General features: G+C 39.8%; 1 protein-coding gene across 14 annotated transcripts in view; it reads left to right on the top strand.

Moving 5' to 3' along the window:
• Positions 1 to 14,270, top strand: part of LOC112102600 (ankyrin repeat and KH domain-containing protein 1) — a 193,486-nt gene that overhangs the window by 80,663 nt on the left and 98,553 nt on the right. For all 14 annotated transcript variants that reach the window (XM_024193983.3, XM_024193985.3, XM_024193986.3 and 11 more), the window contains exons 3-6: positions 290 to 446; positions 5,760 to 5,907; positions 7,967 to 8,114; positions 11,011 to 11,244. In XM_024193983.3, the coding sequence (XP_024049751.1) occupies positions 290 to 446; positions 5,760 to 5,907; positions 7,967 to 8,114; positions 11,011 to 11,244 (687 nt within the window). The remainder of the gene's footprint in view (positions 1 to 289; positions 447 to 5,759; positions 5,908 to 7,966; positions 8,115 to 11,010; positions 11,245 to 14,270) is intronic.

Genomic DNA, 14,270 nt, shown 5'->3' with positions numbered 1-14,270 from the left:
TTTCCCCTGCTTGTTCTCCACCCCAAGAGTTTTTTCAAAAGGTATAAGCTTGAAATTGGGGCATATAATAGAACTGCAAATAAACATAGCTTTGCTGCTGCTATGCTATAATTAAAATTTCAAATTATTAAAAAAAAGTTATTTTAATTATATTTGATTTTCGAGCATGTTTGCAGATGACTTTTTTTTTTACTAATAGTGCATGTGACTGAAATTTTAAAATAGTGTCTTTGCATTTTTTTGTGTGACTTTCATACTAACCTGATTGATGAACGAACAAACACTGAAGGAATTGGTAAATTGTCCACTGCCGATGGTAAAGCCTTCGCAGATCCTGAAGTGCTCCGAAGACTGACTTCGTCTGTCAGCTGTGCGTTGGATGAAGCTGCTGCTGCATTGACACGGATGAGAGCAGAGAACAATCACAATGCAGGACAAGTGGACAAGTATGTAAAGGCTTACATTTTCATATAATTTAAATTATGGTATCTAAATTGTAGATTTGAAAATGATTTTTTTGCATTTTGGATTTAATTACTTTTGCAGTTCTCACCTCTCGGTCACATAAATCCCTTGCTAGTAGTAGCAGCAGCCATGTTCTCAAATCTCAGGGCATTGCACACCTTACCTCAAGCTGTTAGCTAGGGACTGTAGCAAGGACAGTGTAATAGTGCATTGTAGCATCCTTCCTTCTCTTAACATTTTGAGAAAGTTGCCCTTCTTCCCATTTGGTGTGTGATGTCAGTCTCTCCTGTACAAAAAACTTCTTAAACAAAAGCTTGCTTATAATGGAAAGCCGGCCTCACCATTCCCACAGAGGGTATGTCTACACCGCAATTAGACACCTGCAGCTGGCCGGGTCTGGGCTAAGGGGCTGCAGCCCAAGCTCTGGGATTCTCCCACCTTGCAGGTTCCTAGAACCTGGGCTCCAGCCTGACCTCAAATGTCTACATCACAATTAAATAGCCCGTTGGCCCGAGCCCTAGTCAGCTGGCATGGGCCTCCCACTGGTTTCTAATTGCAGTATAGACGTACCCAGAGATGCTAGTTTTTTTTGCCATAACTACTGCCGGAGCAGCTTCGAGGGTTGTCTTTTTATGAAACTAAAGGTTAGATAGCTCATTGTCTGGGGTAGTCCTCATAGGATAGTCATCTGCCAGAGGCTGTTGCTCTAAGGTTTTGGAGGAAAAACTAAATTTCCTAATACTTGTCCATGAAACATCTGTCAACTTGATTAATCTGGAGAGTATGGCTGCCCCAATGCCCCAGAATCAAGTGATTGTCTTACGTCCCAAGGAAGCATGCTTTCACATCACTCCTTCAGTAGGAAAGAGAAGTGTCACTTTAAGCTGCTGAAGCCTCAGTATCTTCTACTTTCAGCTTTTGAAAGTTAAGGGGCAAGATGTCTGTCAGGGTCCCCTCAGATATTTGACATTAAGGTGGTACTGTATGTGGGCCTGGAGGAAACTTGAATAATTGTTGAAATACTGTGTTGTACATACTGCAGAACTAAGTGTGTAAGATTTGAGGTACTGTTCATGGAGAACAGTTCTTCAAGGAATTTAGAAATGGACATAAAACTTAATTAAATCACAAACGCTATTCCTTTAGCATCTATAAATTATGATGTTTTTAATTATAGCATCATAGATGTGCCTGGCTCTTTTCAAACATAGGACAAGGCCCTATCCCCTCAGTTTATCATTTGTTAGACAAATAACATACATGTAAATCCATAACATGGGGATCTGGGAGAAGGAATGGGGTAGTGTATTGCAAGAGCATTTTTATATTTTGTAGATGTTTAAGCCCAGAAGGGCTAGTTATGATCATCTAGTTTGACCTTGTATAACACAAGCCATAGAATAATTTGTGCATTTAGCCCACTCAGTTGATTATGTGAATTTTTTAAATTATATAATTAAAATAATATACATAATCATTTAGTCTTGAGAATAGCATAGGGAGTGGGCAATACTTGAGCAGATAACAAACAGGAAGAAGAGTTTGGAGAAGATGTATTCTTTGTGTCAACTAGAAGCAAGTTCAATGTCCATAATCACTCATATTGCTTTGTAACTTCTGTTTTTCATAGTCGTCGTTGCTATGAGCAGATTCAGCTTCAGTTCGATTCCTTAATAGATTGGCTTGAATACACAGCCATGTACACAATATATACAGCCAATTCTTTGTATAAAATATTTACTTTGATTAGGATAATAAAATGATTGGATCTATACACGGTTGTATTTTAGAGTATTTCTCTAAATGAAAAAAAAATCAAATGGTATGACCTCCGTCTGCAGTAATACACCCTATCTCAAAAAGGGTATTGCAGAGTTCTAGGGGGTTCAGAAAAGGATGATGAGTGATTAAGGGCATGGAAAAACTCTTGTAGGAAGAGAGTTTTGGTTTTTGGGGGGAGGGAGATTGTTTCTCCTTAGAAGAGAGATGAAGATGTGTAAAAAGATTAAACTAATGAATGGTCTAGAAAAGATAGATGGGAAATTTCTACTCTCCTTGTCTCATAACACAAGAGCAAGGGGGAGTATTCAGTGAAATTGAAAGGCAGGTGGTAAATTCAAATATGAGAAAAGGAAATACTTTTTCATTCATCATAGAATCATAGGACTAGAAGTGACCTTGAGAGGTCTAGTCCAGTCCCCTGCACTTAAAAATCTCCAATGATGGAGATTCCACAACCTGCCTAGGTAATTTATTCCAGTTGGGAAGTTTTTTTTCTAATGTCCAACCTAAACCTCCCTTGCTGCAATTTAAGCCCATTGCTTCTTTTCCTATCCTCAGAGGTTAAGAACAGTTCTTCTCCCTCCTCCTTGTAACAACCTTTTATGTACTTGAAAACTGTTATCATGTCCCCTCTGAATCTTCTCTTTTCCAGACTAAACAAACACAATTTTTTCAGTTTTCACTCATAGGTCATGTTTTCTAAACCTTTAATAATTTTTGTTGCTCTTCTCTGGACTTCCTCCAATTTGTCCCCATGTTTCCTGAAATGTGGCGCCCAGAACTGGACACACTACTCCCTAGTTGAGGCCTAATCAGCATAGAGTAGAGCAGAAGAATTACTTCTCATGTCTTGCTTACAACACTCCTGCTTATACATCACAGAATGATGTTCGCTTTTTTTGCAGCAGTGTTAGACATGTAACTAGATTGTGGAACTCACTGCTACAGGAAGTCAGAGACAAAGAACTTCACAGAATTTTGAGAGGGTTTGGATATTTATTTGGATAACAAGAACATCCAGAGTTGTTTGAATTAATGCAAAAAATATTTTGGAAAGGATATAAAACTTCAGTCTTAAGGCTGAAGCCACTCTAAATATTAAGGATTGGGATAAAACCTTTTGGATGGGTAGATTATGCCAAATCTGCCTACTCTGAGGTTTCTTGCACCACCTTCTGCAGTATCTGGTGCCGGTTTTTGTTGGAGTCAGGATACCGACTAGGTGGACCAAGAGTCTGATCCATTATGTCAATTACTGTCCCATTACATTGTTAATCCTATATTTAAATAACTGCTGTAGTCACTGAAGGGAATCACAAAAAGCTCAGTCTGACAAATGACTTCCACCTTCTTATCAGCCCAGCTCCAAGGGTCCTTATCTGGCAACTACTAACATTTTCATTGTCTGAGAAGGGTGTATCTCTCAAGTGAGAATTATTTATAGGGATTCAAAGAGTAGTTTAATAATTGGAATTCTTTGGTACTTTGTTGGAAATTGAAACTCATATATATTCCTGAATTAACAAGTTAACTTTCTGTTCCTATCCAAGTCTGTACACTGAGGGTGATAGAGGAGAGGCTCTGGAGTCAGCTTGTGTACGTGTCAGAGAAAATAAATGGGCCCAATTTCTCTTTTGAATTTTATGCCTCTGTGCCAACCAGTCCTCACTTTGAAGGCAAATTTCCATGTCTTATAAATAAGATGCACTGGCAGGAACACATCACTCTGATTGTTCTGCTGGAGTTGGTCCTACAGTTGTGTTGGTAATCATGACTAAGGCTACGTTTTAGTCATGGGTATTTTTAGTAAAAGTAATGGACGGGTCATGGGCAGTAAACAAAAAATCAGAGTCCGTGACCTCTCCATGTCTTGTACTATATACCCTGACTAAATCCTGGGTGCTTGGGGGCAGCCTGGGGGACACCACGGGTGCTCTGGGGTGGGGGGCGGTTTGGTGGGGCTGGCAGGCTGCCTATCAGGCTCACCGGAAGCGGCGACATCCCTCGCCTCCTAGGCAGAGGTGCGGCCAGGGGGGCACCATGCACTGCCCCAGCCCCGAGCACTGCCTCTGCAGCTCCCATTGGCCCTTAAAACTGTTGCTTAAGGTAATGGCTAAGTATTTCCTGAGCCTTGAGGTCTTTTATGGTGACAAGAGCTGGGGGCATTGGTCATGACGGCTTGATAGTTAGAGAATAGCAATACTGCGTAAGGACCTTTTCCCTTTTTATCCTTCTTGAATTGGCACATCAGTCAGTTTCCAATATATTTTATGCTGCTACACTGATGCGTTTTCACTTTGGAATGTAAGACTTCTCTAGACTTCCTACTTTTTTGTCAGATTTGGGGTTCTTGAATGAGAAGGAGCTACAGAATACCCACTCACCTCCCTTCCTTGCAGTGTTAGGGCTAGTCTACACTGGCAATGCTAAAGCCCTGCTGTGGCAGCGCTTTAACGTGCCTTGTGTGGTCCCGGCGCTCTAAAAAAACACCTCCATGAGGGGCATAGCTCCCAGTGCCGGAGCACTGTCTACACTGGCACTTCACAGCGCTGCAACTTGCTGCGCTCAGGGGTGTTTTTTTTCACACTCCTGAGCAAGAAAGTTGTAGCGGTGTTAATTACTAGTGTAGCCAAGCCCTTAGTTGAGGTATCCCAGTATGATGGAATGTTGAAACTAAATAAAATAATGAATCCATCCAATAGGCATATTTTAATAATTTACTATTCTAGATAGGCTGCAAACTTCAGTGGCTTGACTTTCTTTGGTATTTTTTAAAGGTATAGTTAAAATTTTGGCAGTCCAAAAAAATCAAATAACTAAGGATAATTTGTCATATGAATGTTTTGTCTAAACATTATGTACTTATTTAATTTATTTCCTTCCAGTAAAATAGTTCAGGCAGTAGGAATAGAAAAGTCTTATGGATAAAGCAGAGGATTGGCAGTTGGGAGATCTAGTTTATTCCTAGTTCTGCAACAGTATTCAATGTGACCTTAGGCAGGTCACTTAAGCATTGTCCATACTGGGAATTTGCCCCATTCTTGCAGTCAATGGCTAGCTGCTGTCAAAACTGCCCCAGTACAAACCTCAAGTGTACCCAGGAAAGCTGCAACTTGCACTAGTGGAGATTCTCTGCTTGAAACTGGGATGAGCTACGTTGGTGCATATTATAGCTTCCCTTGTCTGGACCTGGGATTTGCACCAATGCAGCTGTGTCAGTGGCTAGCCACTTATTTCAAAATCGAAGCAAATTCCTATTAGACCATCTGTGAAAGGGAATAATAGCTCCTACACAGAGGTGTTGAGCTGTTGTTTGTTTTGAAAAGCACTTTGCCTTTCTATATCACTTTCTGGAAGACACTTTCAAAGTGCTAAACAGCAAACTAGCATGTCAATTAAGCAAAAGTCTTTTGCTATATACCTTGACTTTACTGTTGTTTATCAGAAAGCTCACTACCTATCTGCTGTAGAATTATTCCTATGTGTTCATTGTATGATAAATAATTTTCCAGTCGCAGTTTGGCAGAAGCATGCTCCGATGGGGATGTGAATGCTGTCCGGAAGCTGCTGGATGAAGGAAGAAGTGTAAATGAACATACCGAAGAAGGGGAGAGTCTCCTTTGCTTGGCCTGTTCAGCTGGGTATTATGAATTAGCACAAGTAAGTAGAAAATACGCAATCACTTATGACTGAGACTTTAAATACAGAGTGCTATATGCCTGAAACTCTTCGAAAGCCAAACATTTTAGTCCTTTTGATTAGAATGGATTTTGTACTCTAAAAGGAATATGAAGTAAAATATAGTGCAGTTCACTTTATTGCATGCTCAACAGCCTTTCAGACAGTTTCCCACTAAATATGCTTTTTACAAGCCCTCAGTCTAAAGAGGAGGGGGTAACAAATAAGACATGCTACAACATAAATGATCTTGTTTGAAAATTACATCTTGTATGTGTTCAAATGATCTGCCTCTAGCTTCCAGGCACATCACTCCAGACAGTATCAAGCTGTGCTGCCAAATAGTCATTCTAAGGCCTGATCTACATGGGGGGAGGGATCGATCTAAGTTATGCAACTTCAGCTACGTGAATAATGTAGCTGAAGTCGACGTACTTAGATCTACTTACCGCGGTGTCTTCTGCGGTAAGTCAACGGCTGATGCTCTCCCGTCGACTCCGCCTGCGCCTCTCACCCTGGTGGAGTACCAGAGTCGACGGGAGAGTGCTCGGTTGTCAATTTATTGTGTCGCGACCCCTGCTGGATCGATCACTGCCCATCAATCCAGCAGGTAATTTAGACAAGCCCTAAGATTCAGCCCCTAAAGGTGACTGCAAAGCAAAAAAAAAAAAAAAATTTAATCTTACATTAATATTTTATGATGCATAATGACTCAGTCATTTCTAAAACTGGGACTTTTTTCTGGCTAATATATCAGCATCGTTAACTAAATTCTAATTCCAGTTCACTTCTGCATTACCTTCAAATTCTGTCTTCAGTTACACTTGTGCAGCTCCATTGAAGGCTATTACTGGTGGTGAATCACAAGCCAGAAAGCACCTAGCTTGACTCGGTGATCCCAACATGAGTTTATTGGGAGAAACCTCTTTGCAAGTAAATTGAACAAATTTGTGCTGGAATCATTAACGCATAAATGTAGCACATCTCAATTGCCACAAACTCACTTTGAGTGGAACTGCACTTTATCTGAAGTATTTGAAAATGTTGCAGTCTTTGCTTATATTTTTGGTTTTAAATATTGTAACGTGAAAAATGTGGAAGAAAAACAGCATAGTGCTCTACTTGGGCAGATGCAAGTAGCAGTCATGACTGGCTCTGGACAGATCCATATCTAGTTCTTTACTGAAGGTAGGATTGCTGTGATACAAAGCTTTTAAAAGGATCAGGGAGAAAGAAGGGAAAATAGTTTTTAGGGCTGGTCTATGCTACACAGTTGGCTGGACTTAAAGTAGCTTATGTTGACCTAATTGTCAGTCTCTACACTACATCCTTCCTCCCATCGATGTAAGTGCCCCACTACACTGACATAATAACTCCACCTCCACGAGAGGCATAAGGCTTATGTCAGTGTAGTTAGGGCTATGCAGTGTCTATCTGCTCTCTTGTCAATTTCATGCCAGGAGCCATAAAATTGACAAGAATGTCCCTGCTCCCCCTGGAGAGCAGGGTAGCTGGACTCTGATCCCGGCTGGGAGCTGGGGTGAGAAGCTGGGGGGGCTTCGGACCATGATCCCGGCTAGGAGCTGGGGTGAGAAGCCCGGAGTGACTTTGGATCTCAGTCTCAGCTGAGAGCCACCTGCCAGGAGCCAGGCAGTCTTTTGTGTATTTCAGGGCTCAGTGGGCTGTGAAATTGACAAGGGTGTCCGGCTCCCTTTTGGGAGTGGGGGCTGAGAGAGCCCACTGGGCACCCAGAAGACTGCGGGTAGCCAGACTTCTGGCAGGGAGCTGCCAGTGGAGCTGCCAGACCAGGCTGTCAGCTCCCCACACTGCCCCTCTTAGGTCAATGGAAGCATTCTTGCTGAGGATGTGCACCACCAACCCAAGGAGGGTAGTGTAGACATGTACTAGCGCAGTAATTATGGCAGTGGCTGTAGGTCCACTTAGGTTTGTAGTGTAGACATACCCTGAGTCCCCTCATAATTAAAGGAGCAAAACATAATTGTTAAAACTCATTTAAGTGAACTTCTGTTTGTTTGTTCAGGTGCTACTAGCGATGCATGCAAATGTTGAAGATCGAGGGAATAAAGGAGACATAACTCCACTAATGGCAGCTGCCAGTGGAGGCTATGTAGACATTGTAAAACTGCTACTTGTTCATTGTGCCGATGTCAATGCCCAGTCTTCAACAGGTAAGTATGGAACAGCAACTGGATGAATTAACAAGATTAGCACGTACCAATCAGTCCCAGCCTCTTACTTGCATGTTTTGAACTATTTGATTTTTTTAAGTATGTGGTGCTTTCATTTAATAGAAAATACAGTACAAATTACTTCAATTGAAAGGGTAAAACAATCATAACTGTTACAGGGCACCAAACAGGAGCCATAATTGTTCAGCTGAAACGGAACACCTGAGTGAAACCAGATGGCTCTTCCTTAGTCCTTGATGTTAATTCTAATGCAAAAGCATTTTATCTACTGAAGACCCCTGTGAAGTAGGGTCACCAGTGAAACAAATTGGAACAAATTAAGCCTAAGATATTTTAATATAATAATTCAGTAACTAATACTTACCAGAACTGCAGTTTCCTTAAGATTTATGTTAAGGGGAAACCCTTGCAAAAACACAGCCAACCATTTTCTCCGTATATCAAGAAAGAAATTTTGATTGAACTGTTTAGTTCTTATGTGATATTTTTTAGCCCAAATTTCAGTTTAACCCTTTGTTCAAACTTCGTGTAGTTCAAGCACTTGCCCTTTTTAAATGTAGTTTTATTTAGATCCCTGTTAGCAAGCTTAAAGTGAAATAGGGTTTCAAAAGATGACTTTGAGATATAGACTCAGATTTTTATTTTTACCTTTAGATACTTATGGCTCTTTAATTTGGCTGGGTGAAAAAATGATCAATTTTGAAAACTGATCAAATACTGTTTCTGGAAACTAAAAGTTGAAGGATGTTTTTGTGTAGTGTAGTGCATTGTTCATTCCTTGTCCATAGCAAAAAAACCTGTGTAGTGATCCCAAATACTTTTTTCTGCAAGAAGTTCTTGCTTTTTGTGTCAGTTTTGGGTAGTTTGGGAAGTTTTATAATGTTTGTCCTATTTTTTGTTAATATGATAGGAAACCATTAAACTACTATTGAAATGCAAAACACACTATTTTTCATGATAGAGAATTAACCAACTTAATTTGCCACAACGCCATTCACTTAACATGTAATTCATTTGATGGAAGACTGACCAGGGTGGTAAACATTGCATTACAGGATAAATAGAGGAAAGCCAATTTCAAATAAGCTTCAGGCATATAGTTATTGCAGATCTGGAGTGTAAAGCCTGCAGAACTGAAGGAAGGAGTTGCTACTGTCTAGAACAGTGATACTCAGACTGAAGCTTTGAGTCGCAAGTGGCTCTTTAATGTGTCTCCTGTGGCTCTTTGAAGCACATGATATTAAAACATTCTGATTTAATTATTAACCAATCAGGATGCTTTTACTATGTTGTTAACCAATTGTAGCTGATAAAATAATACTTCATCGGTCATTGTAGCAAATGAAACAATGAATTCATGCTACTATGAATCTTTTGGGTAATGTTGATAGCTAATTTGGCTCCTGAACTACTGAGGTCTGAGTATCACTGGTCTAGAGCAGTGGCTCTCAACCTTTCCAGACTACTGTACCACTTTCAGGAGTCTGATTTGTCCTGTGTACCCCAAGTTTCACTTAATTTAAAAGCTGCTTGCTTACAAAATCAGACATAAAAATACTAAAGTGTCACAGCACACTCTTACTAAAAAATTGCTTACTTTCTCATTTTTACCATATAATTATATTCCAATTGATTTATTTTATGAATATTGTACTTCCATTTCATTGTATAGTATACAGAGTAGTATAAACAAGTCATTGTATGAAATTTTAGTTAGTACTGACTTCACTAGTGTTTTTTCTGTAGCCTGTTGTAAAACTAGGCAAATGTCTAGATGAGGTGATGTGCCCCCTGTAAGACCTCTGTGTATCCCCAGCCATATTGTGTACCACTGGTTGAGAACTAGTGGTCTAGAGGAAGGAAGTAGTAGTAGGTGATTCTGTGGCCCCTTGTGTAATTTATGCCATAATTAGAGAGAGGCATTTATATCTGTGATTTGCTTGTCTGGTGCAAGAGTTCTGAAGAGGGAAAATGGGCTGTTTTTGAAGATCAGAAGTTGAATCTGTAGTCTGCTGAAATGGACTCCAGGTGCTTGAGATAACCAGGATGCTTTCAAGGATACTATAAGTCACTGGTAGAAATAATGAGTTTGAGCAAGTAAACCAGGGCTTAACCCATACCTCTGTTGAAGGTTTTTCAGAAAAGTGGAATTTGGGGAGATTAGGGAAGGTGAAAGAGTAGTATTAAAAATAAGCTAAACTTCATCTGGGCAGTAACTGAGAGATACTGCTAATAGACAAAATGTGGCCAATTTTTGAAACCAAGTGATGCAGGAATACCAAGGGCATCCAGAAATATAGGAAGCTTTCTTATTAACACATTCTACACAGGAAGAATATGATGGGTTAGGGGCAAAGACAGGAAAAAATAATAAACGGTTAAATCATTTACATAAATACTAGGCATGTGGTGAAAAATGCTGAGGGAAGTGTGAGCCAGTTGTCAGAACTTGACTGTATTGGCTGAGAGAAATTACCAGCATATAGTTTACTGAAGGCAGAGGCCAAACAAAGCAGGAATGATAGTATTGGAATGAGATGAAAGATAAAAGGGTTGCTGAGTGTCTCTAGGTCTCCTAGAGAAGATAACATAGGCCAATAAAAGGTTTAGGCTGATAAAAGGAGTCTTAGAACTAGGGCAATGTTTCAGTAAAATAGTTATGTCTTATTGTTAATCTGTTTCTGAATCTTCTACCTCACCTGAAATCATAGGTGAGAGAAATGCAAAAGTCTGCTAGGTTGATTTATGGTATAAATACTTAGGTAGATTAAAATTCTATATGTTTAAAATAGGTTTTGGTTTAATTTATTTACAGTTGGGATTAGGGGAAAGAGGAAGGGGTTACTTACTGTATGTTCTTTTTATCTTCTCTTAGGGAACACAGCACTCACTTATGCCTGCGCTGGGGGATTCGTTGACATAGTGAAAGTGCTATTGAAAGCAGGTGCTAATATAGAAGATCATAATGAAAATGGACATACCCCCTTAATGGAAGCAGCCAGTGCAGGTCATGTTGAAGTTGCAAGAGTACTTCTGGAATATGGTGCAGGAATCAACACTCATTCCAATGAGTTCAAAGAAAGTGCACTTACATTAGCATGCTATAAAGGTATGGTGTTTAAATCTTCATTTGTGAAGAAACTTTAGGTGACTTTCACCTTTTGTATTTTTTTGAGGATCCTTGTATTACATACATGACATTGTTAGATTTTGTGCTTGGAATCTAACTAAAATTCCCAGACAAGCTTTGTCAAGGTTCAAAAAATACCATCAGGAGCCTAATTGGAATGCTGGAGTTTAAAGTAAGCTTAAATGTGAAAGTCAGGAAATCTGGAGTTAGAATCATAGAATATCAGGGTTGGAAGGGACTTCGGGAGGTCATCTAGTAGTAGGACCAATCCCCAGACAGATTTTTGCCCCAGATCCCTAAATGGCCCCCTCAAGGATTGAACTCTCAACCCTGGGTTTAGCAGGCCAATGTTCAAACCACTGAGCTATCCCTCCCCCTTTTTGCAACTTTCTCGTATTCAACATACCCCACCTACCCTCCATCCAATGACATTGACGCAGCATAAGAAGAACTGTATGTTTTGTCGTGGCCATCTCTATTACAACAAAAACTGCATCTTTCTAAACTCTGAATCTTGTTGCAAATGATGGTGTTCTATACACACGCTGTCTGTCTCTCCTTTATAGAGAATGTACTAGCACCCCAGTTGTGAATGTGATACTTAGGCATCTGCAGCCAATATGTGGTAAAAGATATGTAATAATGCTTATCTGTAATGGTAGGGTCTCAAAACCATTTTAGGAATCTTAATGAGGTTGGTATAGTGGATGGATGTCTTCGATTTGGATTATATGGCAAATCATGGAGGGGTGTTGCTTATTTGATACTATGTTAAGGGTAGAACTAAGATATCTCTGGAGCATAGCAGGAATATGGATTTGGAGGTGATTAGGTTCTCCTACTAACACGTGTTGGTTTGCAGGTCAGTAGATGGAGTGTGTCCTGGCTCACGTTGAAAATCTAATTATAGGGGGAAATAGTTGGGATTAAGGAGACTTGTGGCTTTACTGATAGACAGTGGATGAGGTTACATGTTCAAAATTAAGGCTGGTTGTAGAACTTAAACTCAATTTCCTGACTTGCAGACATTTAGCTTTCTTAAAATGCTTTGTTTTAAAGTTTCCAACCAGAATTCTACAAAGTTTTGTTTTAGGAATGATTTAGTCTGTTTTTAAACTCTAACTTCTCAAGTATTCTTCTGTTTTAACACTGTTTTTCTTTGATAAGTATTTTCCTAAACTTTCCAAAAAGTCAAGTAAAATCTTTCTTTTTTTGTACATGTATATGTATTTAAAAAACAAAATGGGTGCAGCTGAGCTATTAATTCAAACTCTGAGATTCAGGAAACATTTACTGTTGAGTTCCTTTTTACTTGCTGGGAGATGTGGCAGATGATGACTGAATTTAATAATTTTATTACTCTCCTATAGAGTATGTAAGTTCCTTGAATGAAAAGGAACTCCATGGTTCTCAGAACCTAAATTCTACCAAATGTCAGTAGACATTTAAATTCTTGGATTGTAATAATTAGTGTGAGACCACTTGCATTCAGAGTCCATTATGAAGTCAGATACAGCCACATAAGGATTGTGTGGATTCTCTGGTGATGGTCATGGAGCTTGAAGACCTTGTAAACATTTCCATTTCTGTAACTGGATTTATGTGATTTAAGGAGTTTATAAAATGTACAGATTCATGGTATTCCCCAATAAATATATATCCCACCCTCTGACACCAGAGATTCAATTTAGGGCCCACCTTGAGATTTTCTCCCTGCAGAATATCCAGACATACTTCTCTGAAGTATCCAGTATTACTCTGGCAGACATCACCTTAAGACTCAAAACCTCTCCCTTTGGTCCACCACCTTGGGCCTCCTGGGCTCCATGGTCTTCTCCAACGAGACATCTACGGAGTTATTCTCCTCATGTCTCTTTTGAGCACACCGGATTTTATTCCCCGGTCAGACTACCTACTAGCCCAGTTAGGGAAGCGGACCCTCAGAGATCAAGAAAAACAGGAAGGAAAAGAGTACATTGAGGAAATGGAAGAAGGTGACTTGCCACAATATCCACTGGAAACCTACCCTATACCACTTATTGAAGACTACAAGTCCTTTAGAAGTTGCTAGGGAGAACAGAAAATACTCTGTATATTGTAGTGCAAGAGAAGGTACATCCATTTTCCAATATATATCTATCTATAGATAGATAGATATATAGATATAGATATCTATATCGTTATCGTTATCGTTTTAGTTAGTTAATAACATTGCTAGTGAAGACATGCCCTTAGTCTCAATTCACCCACCAGACAGCCCCCTCCTCTTCTGCTACCTACCCACCCACCCTGCATCATCATCCAATCAACAAGTCTGACTTTCAAGTCAAGAGCCATGTTCCAGTTCCACCACAGCTTCCTTTTTCTCATCTCCATTTTTGGTTGCCACCTTTCCCATTTTTCTCAGGCATAGACTGGGATTACTTCAGACCAATGGGTGTTTGAGATTACAATTTCAGTCCTTGACCCCAGCTGATCTGTCTTCTATGTCCCTGTTTGGGGGACCCATCTCATGAGAAACAACTGAAGGAAGAAGGTAGATTTATTTATTTATTTATTTATTTTTTACTTCAGCTAGGAGCCATTAGAAGTAGTAACCCAGGAATTCAAAGTTTCTATTCTTGCTATTTTCTTATTTCCAGAAGGGGGGGAAGCAACCTAGGTGATTCAAGAAATTCATACACTTGAATTTCATTCATTCAAATTCAGAATGGCGAGGGTAGCTTCCATCATTCTGTCTGTAGAAGCTCAGGATTGGCTTGTGGCTCTTGGCCTTCAGGATGCTTATTGTCACATAGCTATTCACCTGGTCCTCAGAAAATATCTTCGGATCACAGTAGGATATGACCTCTGTTAGTACAGGGCCTGTCTAGCCCTAAAAGTATTCATAAAATTTCTGGCAGTAGTGACAGCACATCTAACATAAGGAATGCATGTTTACCTCTACTTGGATAACTGGCTTCTGAGAGGGAAATCCTCCAGGAATTATCCAATGGCCTGTCCAG

This window comes from Terrapene carolina, unplaced genomic scaffold (genome assembly GCF_002925995.2).
Source record: "Terrapene carolina triunguis isolate 2854851 unplaced genomic scaffold, T_m_triunguis-2.0 Scaffold838, whole genome shotgun sequence".
Taxonomy (NCBI): Eukaryota; Metazoa; Chordata; order Testudines; family Emydidae; genus Terrapene; species Terrapene triunguis.
Note: the sequence above shows the minus strand (reverse complement) of the source record. Positions and strands in the feature narration are given on the sequence as shown.